The 16,652-nt window shown below is 43.2% G+C and overlaps 1 protein-coding gene across 2 annotated transcripts in view; it reads right to left on the bottom strand.

Moving 5' to 3' along the window:
- LOC117249353 (leucine-rich repeat-containing G-protein coupled receptor 5-like) overlaps positions 1-16,652 on the bottom strand; it is a 52,685-nt gene that overhangs the window by 23,100 nt on the left and 12,933 nt on the right. For both annotated transcript variants that reach the window (XM_033614956.2, XM_033614957.2), the window contains exons 2-6: positions 11,527-11,598; positions 8,024-8,095; positions 6,980-7,051; positions 3,262-3,477; positions 218-289 (exon numbers count right to left, since the gene is read on the bottom strand). In XM_033614956.2, coding sequence (XP_033470847.2) covers positions 218-289; positions 3,262-3,477; positions 6,980-7,051; positions 8,024-8,095; positions 11,527-11,598 — 504 coding nt within the window. The remainder of the gene's footprint in view (positions 1-217; positions 290-3,261; positions 3,478-6,979; positions 7,052-8,023; positions 8,096-11,526; positions 11,599-16,652) is intronic.

The following is a 16,652-nucleotide window of genomic DNA, read 5'->3' as shown; positions in this document are numbered from 1 at the left end:
TTTTGAGCCCTCACGAGAATAAAAACAAGATTTCCCCAAATTCTGGAGCGTTGTTTGAATAAATCCTGTCAAGAGTCCTCTCTAAATGTATAAATTAAATCTCTCTGTCATCTCCTAACCCTTCGTCCTGACCCCAACTCAACCCTGACTTCTCCGACCCCTCCCCATTACACACACACACACACACACACACACACACACAAACAGAGGAACTCACAGCGTCTCCAAACTGTGGAGTCCGTGGAAGCAGTTTGTTCCCATGGAAACGATCCTATTGTTGTTGAGATGCCTATGGAGAGAGAGAGACTGATGGACTAATGAAGCAGACAAAGAGTGTGTGTGTGTGTGTGTGTGTGTGTGTGTGTCTTTTAAAAAGGGGCCCCGGGGCCTCTCAAGAAGGTTTTTTTTCTTTTGGTAATTTCATGCAAATTAGCTTCAAGCCGATTGGACAAAAGAAATGACAGCAGACTTCAATGCTGCCGCGCTGAATGCCGTCACACACATGCACACATGCACACACACACACACACACACACACTGAGAGTCTTGTATGTTATTAAGGAGCTATTACAGACAGTCAGGGACAGTCACTGCCACGGTTAAACTTAATGCAGCGACAGCTCCTAGCAACAAACTACACACACACACACACACATACACACACACACATACACAGAGGCAAAAACAAAAATATTACCATAATGGTAAAACTGTGGGTTCACACAAGTTCAGTGAATTTAGATGTTCTGGATTTGCCGATTTGAGTTCTCATCTGAGTCCAGCTGATTGATGCACATCTGATTTAATTCAACAAGCATTTTCTCAGTCGTCGTTTTGACACATCGTAGGAAACTCACAGGTGAAACTGATGACATTAATGTTGGCTCTGTTCCATTCATTGTCCCAGTGAGCCAGAACTCACAATCTCAGCACCTCCCCTGATGCAGCCGCCATTAATGTCATCAAACACAGCTGTGTGTTCTACTACAACATGTCAAAATGTCTGAAAAGGTCTAATACGACATTCAGAACGTTAATTTGTCAGCAAACCGTTTGCTAAGTAAAGATACATGGAGTAACGGCATCCTGAGCAACAAATGAAGTCAAGCTTCTTCTGTGTTTGCTGCAATTTGAGCTTCTCTGTTCTTTGTTGTGACAGACGGTTCGGCCACGTGCACATGTTTGTGCCAGGCCCCCAGGAACAACGCCAGACTTTGGAGCCAATTTTTGTGGCCAAACAGTGAAATTACAACTCCTGAGTCCGTCACGTGATGTCATTGGGGCCAAGATGACTTTTCTCGTAGACTTACATAAATCAGTGGATATATGTTTTTGAGCGTCACAACCCCAACAAAATGACTTGTCTCACTATCAAGTTTGAATCCATTTCGTCTGATTATATTTGGGAAGTCTAGAGGAGATTCAATCATTTTATCTATATTCAAGTAAGGATGTAGCCCGAAGTGTGCTTGCTCTATGAGCCCCAAAGTTGCGGTTACTACTAACCAGTTGACTAACCTACTCACTAACTGTCTACGACCCTGATCACACAGAAAGCATTTTAGCAGCTGGAGGTGGCTCTTTGTAATAAGGCCCGTTTCCACTGCAGGAACTTCGGGGTAATTTTACGGGGCCGGGGCCGTTGGTGCGTGTCTCCACCGCAGGAACCACCCCCGAAGGACAGAGTACCGGAACTTTTACAGGGGCTAAACAAGTCCCTGCCTCGGAGTAGGTACTCAGAACGGCCCCGAGAGACTCCTGGCTGGGGCTTGGGGATTACTTGGTGCTGATTGGATATACTCAAGGCGGCATGTGACGTTTTGTAATTACTATGGTTATTGTAGATTAGCTGGGCTAACTGTTAGCTGTTAGCCATTAGCGGTGTCTGTATTAACTCATTAACTCAATATATGGTCCGTGAAAAAAATATTTTTTTCCAGCAGATATCTTAGTTACAACATGATTGAGCTAGCAAAGCAGTTTTGTGTTGCTATGTGTGGTATTTATTCAGTTTTGGGAAATCACGATGTCTAGAAAGCATCAGTGGCTGCAGCTGACAGGGACAGCTAACAGCAGCAGCAAAGCTAACATCAGGACGTCATCTGTTAAAAGCCTCCCGTTGTCGGATACGACATGAAACTACTCCAGTTAGCTCAATCATGTTGTAACTAAGACATTTGCTGGAAAAAATATTTTTTTCACAGACCGTTTATTGAGTTACTGAGTTATTATAGACACCGCTAACGGCTAACAGCTAACTACGTCCCTACGTCGCCCCGGTCAAAATGGTCACACAACGATTACATCACATCCAGAGCCCGGTAACTTTACAGGAACCTTCCTCCTGCTCTGCTCTCTCAGTGGAGACACGGCGGTAGAGAGGGCCGAGTGAGAGGACGTTCCTGTAGTAGTTCCTGCCCCCAAATAGTACCAGGAACTTCTTCAGTGGAAACAGGCTTATAGTTGTGAGAATGAGAGAATGACGCTTTTTGCTCGCTGTCTTTGCGTTGATACACACCTCACATTTCTGTGTTCTAGGTGCCCGAAGTTTTTGCCGGAGCACTCTGAAATCCTAGAGTTGAAAAAACTTCAACTCAGAGCTGAAAATCGCCACGTCATCTCTGCTTTTTCCCCATTGTCCAATGGGATGATTTGAGAGGCGGGCCTTCTGTGTTTGTCTCGACAACAAGTTTACAGTTGGTAAACAATGGAGGAGAAACTGGTGGTAGTGGTTGCTGGATACCCAGAGCTGTACGGCCTGATGATAGACAGCAGGTTGTCAAAGTGCCCCTGAGTCGTCCTAAAACCTGCCTGTAAACGTCCATGATGGAGGAGAAGCTCCTGGACCAACTGGTGGTACTCCCCATGATCCAGCCTCTTTTTTAGGGTCTCATGTACCCACACAGATCTCTGTTTATCTGCTGACAGCTGCTTTCTCACTTGCCGATTAAATGACCAACCTACATCGCTAACGTCAACTCACCGGCTAATTGACTTGCTGATTTGCAGGTTAAACAACTGACTAATGTGCTGACTAACCAACTATCAACTAGCTCCTGCTATCCTTTCTCTTTCTTCTTCTTCTTTATTTATTTTCCTCCTCTTCTTCTGAGAGAAGTCAACGCAGACCAGAGAAGAAGAAGAAACTCAAAGAGCACAAGTTAAAGAAAGAAAACCTTGTTGATCAGTTGATGCAGCATTTCTAAAATTAATCACAATCTAAACTTTACAGATTTCTAACTGTGTTCGTGTTGTACGTACAGCACCACCAGGCGGCCCAGCTTGCTGAAGGCGTGATCGGGGACGTGGCTGATGTGGTTGAGGGCGAGCGTCATGGCCTGCAGGGCAGGCAGCTCGCTCAAAGCCTCCGCCGGCACCTCCGTCAGAGAGTTATCATCCAACCACAGGTGACGGAGAGAGCGGAGGCCGGAGAAACAGCCGGTGGGAACGCTGGAGATGTGATTGGCGTCCAGGCGGCTGCGGAGAGATTTACGCAATGTGTAAGTTTACAAGTTTTAAGCAAAATGCTAAGATTTTGATAAACATGAAAGAGGACATGATTAATGGAGGAACAGAAATCTACCTTCTCTAAAAGTTCATAAAACTCTTAAATCTGTTAAATCACTTCTAAAAACATGTTTTTAAAAAAGCTTTTTATTAATACAAGCAGACTGTTTTATTTCCAACATAATAATGATGTCAATGATGTCATGTCGTTGTTGCTGTCATCGTTAATCTCATTGTGTCAGTTGCTGATGTTGTTGTTGTTGCTGTCTTCATCATCATTGCTGTCGTCATTGCCGCTGTCAGTCTTGTCATCTTTGCTGCTGCTATTGTCATCAAATGTTGCTGTCTTTGTCGTTGTTGCTATTGTCATAGTTGTTGATGTCATCATTTTTGTTGCTGTCTGTGTTTATCTCGTCATCTCTGTTGCTGCTCTTGTTGTCAAACGATGTCACTGTCTTTGTCGTTGTTGCGCTGTTGTTGTTGTGGCTGTCTTTCTCGTTGTTGCTGTCGATGTAGTTGCTGTTGTCGCCATTGCTGTCGTCATTGTTGTCGTTGCAGTTGTCTTATATTCTTTGCTCTGTTTTTTTTTTTTTTTGGTCTCATTTTATTTTGTCTCATTGGAGTCCTGACATGTTTTAATCCTTGTTCTACAATGGAAATCACTGTGTAACTTTAATTTGCAAAGTGCTGCATAAATAAATTTTATTATCATTATTTTATTTCCTTCGTCAGAGTGGAAGCAAAAAGAACTAAGCTGAAAACATTTCCTGATCACAGCATTTTAATTTGCAGCTCCCCACTCAGGATTTTATCTGCAAACTGAAAGTAAAAACGCATAAAACGCATAAAAAACAAAACACATCCTTTTTGAATAAATACCAGAGACTTTGAGGTTTTAATGAGGAACTTCATTTGCAGAAAACAGGAGGCTTCACCTCCTTCTGAAGCTGTTAAAGAGGAACATTAGAGATCAAGTGTTTGAACAGCACAGAGGAATGATCGGCAGGCTGCTGAAGCACCACTCCACCAGCCAACGTGCTCTCAGGATAAACTAAGGTATTTTAATGAGCACACACTTAGTGCTCAGAGTGAGTGTGTGTGTGTGTGTGTGTGTGTATGTGAGTGAGTGTGTGTGGGGGCACTGTCAGTGTTTTTCATTTGGATTAATAATCCTGCTGTATTAGTCAGTATGTTTTCTTTGGTGTGTAGCTACCCCGAAAATAAGAACAGCTGCATGTTCGTTACCTTAGAATGAGACGTTTATATCTACACAGGGAGCAGGTCCTCGTCTACACCTCCATGTCTCTACAGTAGCCCAGAATGTCTGTCTGTCTCTGTAAGCTGAAACCATTTCCCTCAGTGGAAACAAAGCTTTGATTTACTTTAATTTCACAGATAAGAAACAACAAATTGTGAAGACAATAAAGCCTCCACTAAAATAGCATTTTAAGTCTTGTGTGCGATTTATCCTGGCTTCATATGAGCAGAGGAAATCTCTGCTAGCTGCTAGGCTAATTTATACAATGTAAAATGCCATAGACTTGTGCTAATAACATTAGCATGTTGTATTTGTGGGGAAAATGTGTCCAGATAAAGACAAGTGTTTGTCTGTGAATGCAGCGAGTTATAGTGAAGCTGATTTGTTTGGAATTGTCTCTATTAAGCCATGTTTAATGTGTGTTTAATGTGTGTTTAATGTGTGTTTTGAATCAACTAAACATTACAGCACTTCACAGAAACACCACCGCCCACTAGTGTGTTGGAGGTGTAACTACAGAGTGACACAGACACACCACCACACAAGTATAAATGCTCATAGTGGCATATGCAATAGAGACAGAGCGCAACATGTCATAATCTGAAAGCCACGCCCCCAAAGGGGAAACGAGGCCCACTTTCCCCTCACACTTTCCCCCTCTGTTTCCAGCCTGTTGCGTTTTCCCAAAGTCCAAATACTGAAACGTTGCTGTGTGGTGGGCTGCACGGCCAATAAAAACCCAGAGCTTAGCTTTAATTAGCTGTCGAGCAGAAAAACGGAACCTTGTAGAAGACAAAAGTGGGTACAGACAATAAAACGTGAGGCAAGAAACTGTGGGATCCTGACACTCGGTATGCCTATGTGTGCAGCAAACACTTTGTCAGACCCTCCAGAAGTATTTGTTAGAGTAACAATTAACTGTATTTATGTACGTTAAGCTAAAGCATTGACAGTATGAATGCAACTTCTGTTATAATTGTGCCCAGCGCTCCACAATTCAAGCAGTCCATTCCAGCGGTCCACTCTAGCACTTCTGTCAGTCTACCAGCATGTAGAGGCATGTCTCAAAACAACATCGAGTGCTGGTAGTAGGAGCAGGCTGACGGCTGAGCATGCCCAAGTGCTCATCTTCTTAAAAAAGAATCTCCACATCATGTTTTCTCCAAGATGAGCAAGGTAAGGAGAAGGGACACTGAGGTAGACTGGCAACATTAAGCTTATCAATGTACCGTTGCCTCTCTGGTAGGCATAGTGTGCTAAAATAATCCTTTGCCATCTTATTATTAGCTAATTATTAGCTAGCTATAGCTAATAAGTTTAGCTAGCTAGCAATTCAGTCATGGAGACTTGAAGGTGCAGCTGTGGAGGCAGAATGACAGCAAACGAGCGAAGAAGCGGAGGGGAAAGCGGGCCTCGTTTCCCTTTTGGGGGCGTGGCTTTCGGAATATGACGCGTTGCACTCTGTCAGAAGGAATTCTAACCAAGAGAAGTTTCAGCTGGTTGCAATCTGCAGTCCTCACCACTAGATGTCACTAAACCCCCTAAATCTGACACACCAGACCTTTAAGAAGTAAAAACATTTTCTCAACACACAATGGAACTCTTCATCCTTCAGTTTAACACAAACATTAACATCAGCACATCTGGAGATACGTGGTTTTCACTGGACAGGGACTGGATGAAGAAGTGAGAAGTAACTAAAGTACAAAAAGTACCTTAAATTTGTACTTAAGGACAGAACTAGAGGTACGTCTCTACAAACACATGATGATATTTAGCTTTATATTTTGAAGTCTCCTTCAGGTCAAATAACATAAACATGGATGTTGTGTAGATACAAAGAGGTCTGTCTGTCTGTCTGTCTGTCTGTCTGTCCTGACAATACCTCCTCTGTTCACACAGCAGGAGAGAAGAGAAGGATGGGACTTCACATAATGGTCCATCAGATAAATGAGAGAGAGACCTCAGACAAAAAGAAAGACTCAGACGTCTCCATTCTTATACCCTTATCTACACACACACACACACACACACACACACAGGTACAGTTTCAGTATAATTACTGTGTGTTATCAGACTGAGGGAACACACTGTCTGGACTACATACATTAATATACCGCTCCATGTGTGTGTGTGAGACTCAAGATTCCTTTCCACCAAGAGGTAAAACGAGACAAAAGTGTGTGTGTGTGTGTGTGTGTGTGTGTGTCTCACAGTGACTGCAGGTTGTGCAGGTTGTTGAAGGCCTCAGCAGGTACAGACATCAGCTGGTTGTTCTGAAGCATCCTGAGTACAGAGAGCAAAACAACACGATGAGGACTTAAAGGAACAGTTCAACATTTTCCAGAGGGTCAGAGGTCACTACTGGTAGCATGAGGAGGCACCTGCAGCCCAGTCAGGTTGATACCAGACACCAGGAGACCGGCCGTTACACCAGGAGAGCTGGACCTGGCCATAGAAGGGCATCAACCCAGCAGCAGGACCGCTATCTGCTCCTTTGTGTGAGGAGGAACAGGAGGAGCACTGCCAGAGCCCTACAACATGACCTCCAGCAGGCTACTGGTGTGCATGTTTCTGACCACACTGTCAGAAACAGACTGCATGAGGGTGGCATGAGGGCCCCACGTCCTCTAGTGGGACCTCCATGTCATAGCCAACGGTACCCTGACTGCTGTTAGGCACCAGTGCATCCGACGTTGCCAAGTACCACCACAGACTGTCCAGGAGCTCACTGATGCCCTGATCCAGGTCTGGAAGGAGATCCCCCAGGACACCGTCCTCAATTTTTTACTCTGATTGTCGGTGTGATTTTGAATCCAGCCCTCAGTGGGTCGATGGTTTTGGTTTCTACTCACTGTTGTTATGTCATTTTGATCTCAACAAATTAAACAAGGGACAAAAATAAAGTCGTAGCTGAATTATAAAGAGGTTGGAGCAGAATGTATAGTAGTAGAAGTTTTATGAGTCAGAACTGGAGTAACAGTAGTTTTGCGTGTATTCAAACAAAGTAATATGACGACAATAAGTGACTCAGAGTGCGAACACATGGATGAATGAAGGCCAACAGGAAACAGTAGATATGAGTAAACATGAGGAATGTAAACAGTGAACAGAAAGTGTTCATTAAACTCAAACACTCACACTTCAAAGTGTCTCTGTGAATCATTAGCACCAGTAAACCTACCACACATTATTACAGTCCGTGCATGTGTGTGTGTGTGTGTGTGTGTGTGTGTGTGTGTGTGTGTGTACACTCACAGCACTTTGAGGTTGTAGAGGCCGGTGAACGCTCCTCTGGGGATGAATGACAGATCGTTTCCCGCCAAGCGCCTGAGACACACAGAGAGAGGAATGAAGCTCAGAGTTTTTGCAGATGCCGTGACTCCTAACTGTGACTTGTTCAAAGGCTGACGTGCAGGAATGTGTTTTGTTGTGGTTTATTAAACAAACAACTGAATAACTAAAGCAAATGAATGATGCAATATTACAGTCAGCTGAAAATATCAGAGCCAAAACCTCACCCTCTTTGTCTAAGAAGTCACCACGCCAGTGAGTGAACAGGTGAAATACAGTGAAACCTCACCTGGGCCAATTACAACTACCGGAAGTGAAATTGACCACAGGAACGTGTGCAGCCCAAAAAAATAATAAACAGAAGTTTAATACACATTTTACAGCAGACATCCACCATCTCTGAGCAGAGGCGGGAAGTAACTAAGCACATTTACTCGAGTAGGTACTGCACTTGAGAATAATTCTGAGGTACTTGTGCTTTACTTGAGTATTTCCACTTTCTGCTACTTTATACTTCTACTCCACAACATTTTAGAGGGTTACTTTACAGATTCAGATTACTAATACATAATAAATAAACTTAAACACTGGACCATTAGGACACTGGACCTTTAGGATACTGGATCTTTAAACACTGGACCTTTAAACACTGGACCATTAGGACGCTGGACCTTTAAAAACTGGACCATTAGGACACTGGACCTTTAAACACTGGACCATTAGGATACTGGATCTTTAAACACTGGACCTTTAAACACTGGACCATTAGGACACTGGACCATTAAACACTGGACCATTAGGATACTGGATCTTTAAACACTGGACCATTAAACACTGGACCATTAAACACTGGACCATTAGGACACTGGACCTTTAAACACTGGACCATTAGGATACTGGATCTTTAAACACTGGACCTTTAAACACTGGACCTTTAAACACTGGACCATTAGGACACTGGACCTTTAAACACTGGACCATTAGGATACTGGATCTTTAAACACTGGACCTTTAAACACTGGACCATTAAACACTGGACCATTAGGACACTGGACCTTTAGGATACTGGATCTTTAAACACTGGACCATCAGGACGTTGGACCTTTAAACACTGGACCATTCGGACGCTGGACCTTTAAACACTGGACCTTTAAACACTGGACCTTTAGGATACTGGATCTTTAAACACTGGACCATTAGGACACTGGACCTTTAGGATACTGGATCTTTAAACACTGGACCTTGAGGACACTGGACCTTTAAACACTGGACCTTTAGGACACTGGACCTTTAAACACTGGACCTTTAGGACACTGGACCTTGAGGTCACTGGACATTTAGGACACTGGACCTTGAGGACACTGGACCATTAGAACCAGTATGACACACTGGGCTGTGCTGGGTTCTGCTGTTTGTCTTCAGAGGCCATGCAGAGTTCAGCCAGTCCGCATGTACCCAGCATGCACCTCTGCGGTGTCCTATCGCCGTAGTGACGTTTCTCACGCCACGGTGACAAATATCACACACACACAGACACACACATTTAAAAACACACACACACACACACACTCACACAGCTGGCAGCGGAGCAGAACAGCAGTCAGAGTCATGTTCAGGTCTCTGTGAGGTCAGCTGTTTACAGGCTTTGCCTCCCATCTCTCTCTGGATCTGTGTCTGTCTGTCTCTCCCTACGTGTCTGTCTGTCTCTACGTGCCTGTCTGTCTGTCTGTGTGCAGATACCAATGTTATCAAAGTGTTCACACACGACATGACACTGCTGCTAGGTGAGCAGAGATGGGATTACATATCGTATCCTCGCAGATATCTGAGCTGGTCGCCCGCTCAGACACCCTCACCGAGTCACTACCCAGAGTTCATAGAGATGTCTGAGGATTTAAACACACTGATGTATCAACAGCTGCAGTCCGACGCAACATGTGCAGACGAGCACCCGTCAATCACTCCGCTTCATGAATCCAAATGTCCACCCTCGGGACTCCTGCAGACTGCAGTCGCACATGGAGGATGAAAGACACTCTGGGTCCTGCACATCCAGACCTTAATCCACACACTCAGTAGTGTTTACATGACATCAGAGAAAATGGATTTATTGTGTCAGTCCGACTTAAACCGGACTTTCAAAATACATGTAAACATGTTAGTCCAACTTAAACCGGACTTTTAAAATACACTTAAACATGTTAGTGCGACTTAAACCGGACTTTCAAAATACACGTAAACATGTTAGTCCAACTTAAACCGGACTTTTAAAATACATGTAAACATGTTAGTGCGACTTAAACCGGACTTTTAAAAGACATGTAAACATGTTAGTGCGACTTAAACCGGACTTTTAAAAAACATGTAAACATGTTAGTCCGACTTAAACCGGACTTTTAAAAGACATGTAAACATGTTAGTGCGACTTAAACCGGACTTTTAAAATACATGTAAACACGTGAGTGCGACTTAAACCGGACTTTCAAAATACACGTAAACATGTTAGTGCGACTTAAACCGGACTTTTAAAATACACTTAAACATGTTAGTGCGACTTAAACCGGACTTTCAAAATACACATAAACATGTTAGTCTGACTTAAACCGGACTTTTAAAATACACGTAAACATGTTAGTGCGACTTAAACCGGACTTTTAAAATACATGTAAACATGTTAGTCCGACTTAAACCGGACTTTTAAAATACACGTAAACATGTGAGTGCGACTTAAACCGGACTTTCAAAATACACGTAAACATGTTAGTCCGACTTAAACCGGACTTTTAAAATACACTTAAACATGTTAGTGCGACTTAAACCGGACTTTTAAAATACACGTAAACATGTGAGTGCGACTTAAACCGGACTTTTAAAATACATGTAAACATGTTATTCTGACTTAAACCAGACTTTTAAAATACACGTAAACATGTCAGTGTGAGTGAAATGTTCCTGCAGTGAATTTTGTCACAGTGGGACTAACACACCCAGATCATGTGACTCCTGCATGTATACAGTCAATCAGACCCAAACTGGCCGAGGCGCTCTGAGCATGCTCCACAGTTTCCGCCCCGGGCTTTGACCCGGAAGTCCAATAGCATTAAATGTGTAAGAGAAGAAGAAGCTAGCTAACCGTAGCTAACTTGTTTGTCCATTGTTTGGTCTGTGACGTAATAGGTCAACAGGAAAAAGGTCCAATACTAACAAGCTGAAAGGGGGCATATCTCCACCTATCGTAGAGGAGTCGCACATACTTTACTCGTCCAGCTAAAATAAAAGTTGAATCAATGAAATAAATAAATGTCTCAAAGCTAAAAAAGATTCTCTCTGATATCCGACTTGGAAATCTTTAATTCACACTCAGAATCCAGCAGCTGTTGAGGAAGTGAACTGATCTCACCTCCTAAAGTCTAACACAGTAACTGTATGTGTGTGTGTGTGTGTGTGTGTGTGTGTGTTTGACTCACAGCTCCTCCAGGAAGTGCAGGTTGGTCAGAGCTCCGCTGGACAGCACAGTCAGATTATTCATACTGAGATCCCTGCAGAGACACAGAGAGGAGTGACTGTTAACGCCAGGAAGTATTTACATCCTTTACTGCAGCAAAAGTACTAAAACTACACTGTGAAAATACTCAACTGCAAGTAAAAGTCCTGCAGTGAAAATGATACTTGAGTAAATGTACTTAGTTACATTCCACCGCTGGTTAATGTCCGCTCACAGCTGTCTGTTCAAACACTCCATGATTTGTATTCAGTAAATAAAGTGACAAATAAATGAATAAACAAACATTATATACATTTAAATAATTAAACTTTCAGGATAAAGAATAATGTTCGTATTAAATTATTTGCTGTACTGAAGCTTTTATAAACGACCATGAACAGAAGAGACATTCAAACAAGATACAAACTGTTGATTAGAAATAAAAACACTGAACTAACAAACTCATTAAAGAGACATAAAACACACAGGTTCATTCAACACTTAACGCACACACACGTTTCACATGTAAAAACATTTAGTTTGACAAAGCATCCAGTCATACACCAACACACACACTCACACACACTCACACACATGCCTTCAAAGAGCCGCTGAGAGTCAACACACACACCTGAGTGAGAAACAAGACGGGAGTGGAAGTTACTGGAAAGAGACGGAAAGCAGGATATAAAAAAAAGAGTGAATGAAACCAGTTTGTCTTCAGAGGTGGAAGAAGTACTCGAGTAAAAGTACTAATACCACTGTGTAGAAATACTCTGTTACAAGTAAAAGTCCTGCATTCAAACATTTACTTAGAATGAGACAAATAATTCAACACGTTAATAAAAAGCTGTGTATTTAAAGAAGGACGCATATTTAAACTCTATTTTCGATACACATCAGGCTGAGGTGGATTTTCTGAACATTTTTGTGTAAGACCTCGATACACAAACCTGCCGCACAGGGCCGCCCATAAGGAGGAAACGTTATAAAGCTCTCTGGGGCCCAGCTGCTAGGGGGGCCCATAGCAGCAATAATCATGTTCATCCTTCACATAAGCAGTTTTACTTGGAAACAAAATATTCACCAGTCACCAAATTTAAAACAACAACAAAACAAACAAATAAAATCTGAGGGTTGAAGCCCTTTCAGCCAACAGCAGGAAGCAGCTGCTGCAGCAGGTTTTCAGCTTCACTTGGCTGAAGTCACATCATCAACATCACCATAAACATTACCCAGCATTCATCATTGCATATCTGACAAAAATATGAAAGAAAACAATAAATTAATAATCTAATTGAGTTATTTTTTACGTATAATTATAAATTTTATATCTTAGATTTTAAAAAAGTATATAATTTTGTTTTAGATAGTTAAAGGGATAGTGCACCCAAAAATGTAAATTCAGCCATCATCTACTCACCCATATGCCGAGGGAGGCTCAGGTGAAGTTTTAGAGTCCTCACATCACTTGCAGAGATCCAAGGGGAGAGGAGGTAGCAACACAACTCCACCTAATGGAGGCTGACGGCGCCCCAGATTCAAACGTCCAAAAACACATAATTGAAAATAGAGCTACAGGCTACAATGAGGCTAAAAACAGAGTTCAAATGAGGTTTGACAACTTTTTATGACTTTTTATGACAACTTTTTATGTCGGGGCTTCAGGACACTTGGATCACTACGGACGAGCAGTATGGAGATATTTTGTGGTTTCAATTATGTGTTTTTGGACGTTTGAATCTGGGGCGCCGTCAGCCTCCATTAGGTGGAGTTGTGTTGCTACCTCCTCTCCCCTTGGATCTCTGCAAGTGATGTGAGGACTCTAAAACTTCACCTGAGCCTCCCTCGGCATATGGGTGAGTAGATAATGGCTGAATTTTCATTTTTGGGTGCACTATCCCTTTCAGGACTTCTTATAAAAAGAAAAAAGAAAACCATGACGTAGATGAGTTCCCTTTTTGGGAACATATATAGCAAATGGCATCATTTATAAATTAATAATATTCTTTTTTTTTTTATCATATCAACACAGGAATATTTCCAAGGTGGTAATCTGAATCACTTGCAAGGCCCCGCTATCTCTACGGGTTCCTCCACCCCAGGGGCTGCAGTGCAATCACACTACCTGCACTGTCAATATTTAAGTCCCTGAGTCAAAGTACCATGCCAGAATTATATTAATGTATTCTAATTATTGATGCGTTAAGTTTTTCATGCCCTCTTATCTGTTGTTGTCAATGTAGATGCACTGAAGCTGTGCCAAAAAGAGTGAGTGACACCGTCACAGTGCACAAGCGCTCCTAAGCACCTGATATTTGGGGCACAGTGGCTTGAGATTAACAAAGTTTAACTTTTGAAACTCAGCAACCAATCACAGCTCGCAGATCTCTTTTCTTTCTTCTACATAAAATCAGTCTGTGGTGAGGTCGGAGAGGTTGATCATTTTTGTGCAGAGATACCCAGAGCTGTACATCTGTATTATATTTTAATACATTCATTTTCTGTAAGTGCTTATCCTGTTTAGGGTCGCAAGGGGGTGGAGCCTATCCCAGCTGACATTGGACGAGAGGTCACCGGACTATCACAGGGCTGACACACAGAGAAAGATGACCATTCACTCTTGCGGTCAATTTAGACTCACCAGTAAACCTTGATGTCTTTGGACTGTGGGAGGAAGCCGGAGCACCCGACACGGGGAGGACATGTGAACTCCACACAAACTCCATCACTGAGTTTGAACCAAAAACCCTCTCGCTGTGAGGCAACAATGCTAACTACTGTACGACCGTGTCGCCCTATACTTTAATACAAACTTAAAAAACAACACGTGGGAGACAATCAGGTCCAAACTCTGGATTTCCTGGTGAGTAGGTGCTGATGGTCGCTTAGCAACCTGCCTCTGCGTTCTTGAAAGTTGGCTCAGGGAATCGGCGAGTGCTCGACCTCATGTTTTCCAGGCTGTAAAAGACGCAGCGTGTGTCCCGGCCATTAATGTGTTCATCACTTTAATGTTGCAGCTGGTGAAGGTGGAGCTCGTTTTATGGACTTTATATAAAGCTGAGTGGATTAATCTGTGATAACACATCATTATTTTTAATTGATTTTATATTCTGTATTAATTATCTGAATCTAAGTAACTAAAACTGTCAGATGAATGTTGTGCAGTAAAAGTAAAATATTTCCCTCTGAGATGTCAAGCTGAAGTAAAAAGTAGCATCAAATGGAAATACTTAAATTTGTGCTTAAGCACTTGAGTAAATGTACTCAGTTACTTTGCACCATCAAAAACAAACTGGTCTCTGAAGGTGTTTTCAGGTGCAGGTGAGACAAGGTGACATCACAGCCTCTGATTGGACATGATGTCCTCTCATCTTATCTGCCCCTCTTCTGTCTTTGTGTCGTCTGATAACTATCGGCAGGTAGCGTCTCTCCACTCAGGAGGCCTCGAGTCTGAAAGGAAGTGGAGACAGACTGTCTCTGTCCAACACACACACACACACACACACACACACACACACTGAGGGTGTGTCTGCAGGTTGAATACACTGGTTGTTAAGAAACTTTCTCAACACTCCATAAAGCCTGTTAATGTATGTGTGTGTGTGTGTGTGTGTGTGTGTGTGTGTACAACAGCTACACACACACACACACACACATACAGAAAGTGGTTTGTTAGGACTTATTTTAGCAGAACGTTCCTTTACTCTGAGCAGACTAACAGCGTTACGGCTGAGTGGCTTTTACTGCTTCAACATACACACACACACACACACACTCATTAGACGGCACGCTCTGTAACATTCTCTACATGTGGTCACATATAAACAGTCACAGAGCTGGAAATCAAACCAGGTACATTTACTACAGTAAAGTTTTGAGGTATTTTACTTAACTTTTCACTGCATCTAAAATGAGCTCCACCTTCACCAGCTGCATCATCTGTATCATCTCTAGTCAACAACTCTCTGTGCTTCTGATCTGTAACGCTGACAGGAAGTGACCGCCATGAGACGGCGTATCATCTCTAGTCAACGACTCTCTGTGCTTCTGATCTGTAACGCTGACAGGAAGTGACCGCCATGAGACGGCGTATCATCTCTAGTCAACGACTCTCTGTGCTTCTGATCTGTAACGCTGACAGGAAGTGACCGCCATGAGACGGCGTATCATCTCTAGTCAACGACTCTCTGTGCTTCTGATCTGTAACGTTGACAGGAAGTGACCGCCATGAGACGGCGTATCATCTCTAGTCAACGACTCTCTGTGCTTCTGATCTGTAACGCTGACAGGAAGTGACCGCCATGAGACGGCGTATCATCTCTAGTCAACGACTCTCTGTGCTTCTGATCTGTAACGCTGACAGGAAGTGACCGCCATGAGACGGCGTATCATCTCTAGTCAACGACTCTCTGTGCTTCTGACCTGTAACGCTGACAGGAAGTGACCGCCATGAGACGGCGTATCATCTCTAGTCAACGACTCTCTGTGCTTCTGACCTGTAACGCTGACAGGAAGTGACCGCCATGAGACGGCGTATCATCTCTAGTCAACGACTCTCTGTGCTTCTGATCTGTAACGCTGACAGGAAGTGACCGCCATGAGACGGCGTATCATCTCTAGTCAACGACTCTCTGTGCTTCTGATCTGTAACGCTGACAGGAAGTGACCGCCATGAGACGGCGTATCATCTCTAGTCAACGACTCTCTGTGCTTCTGATCTGTAACGTTGACAGGAAGTGACCGCCATGAGACGGCGTATCATCTCTAGTCAACGACTCTCTGTGCTTCTGATCTGTAACGCTGACAGGAAGTGACCGCCATGAGACGGCGTATCATCTCTAGTCAACGACTCTCTGTGCTTCTGACCTGTAACGCTGACAGGAAGTGACCGCCATGAGACGGCGTATCATCTCTAGTCAACGACTCTCTGTGCTTCTGACCTGTAACGCTGACAGGAAGTGACCGCCATGAGACGGCGTATCATCTCTAGTCAACGACTCTCTGTGCTTCTGACCTGTAACGCTGACAGGAAGTGACCGCCATGAGACGGCGTATCATCTCTAGTCAACGACTCTCTGTGCTTCTGACCTGTAACGCTGACAGGAA

This window comes from Epinephelus lanceolatus, chromosome 23 (genome assembly GCF_041903045.1).
Source record: "Epinephelus lanceolatus isolate andai-2023 chromosome 23, ASM4190304v1, whole genome shotgun sequence".
NCBI lineage: Eukaryota > Metazoa > Chordata > Actinopteri > Perciformes > Serranidae > Epinephelus > Epinephelus lanceolatus.
Note: the sequence above shows the minus strand (reverse complement) of the source record. Positions and strands in the feature narration are given on the sequence as shown.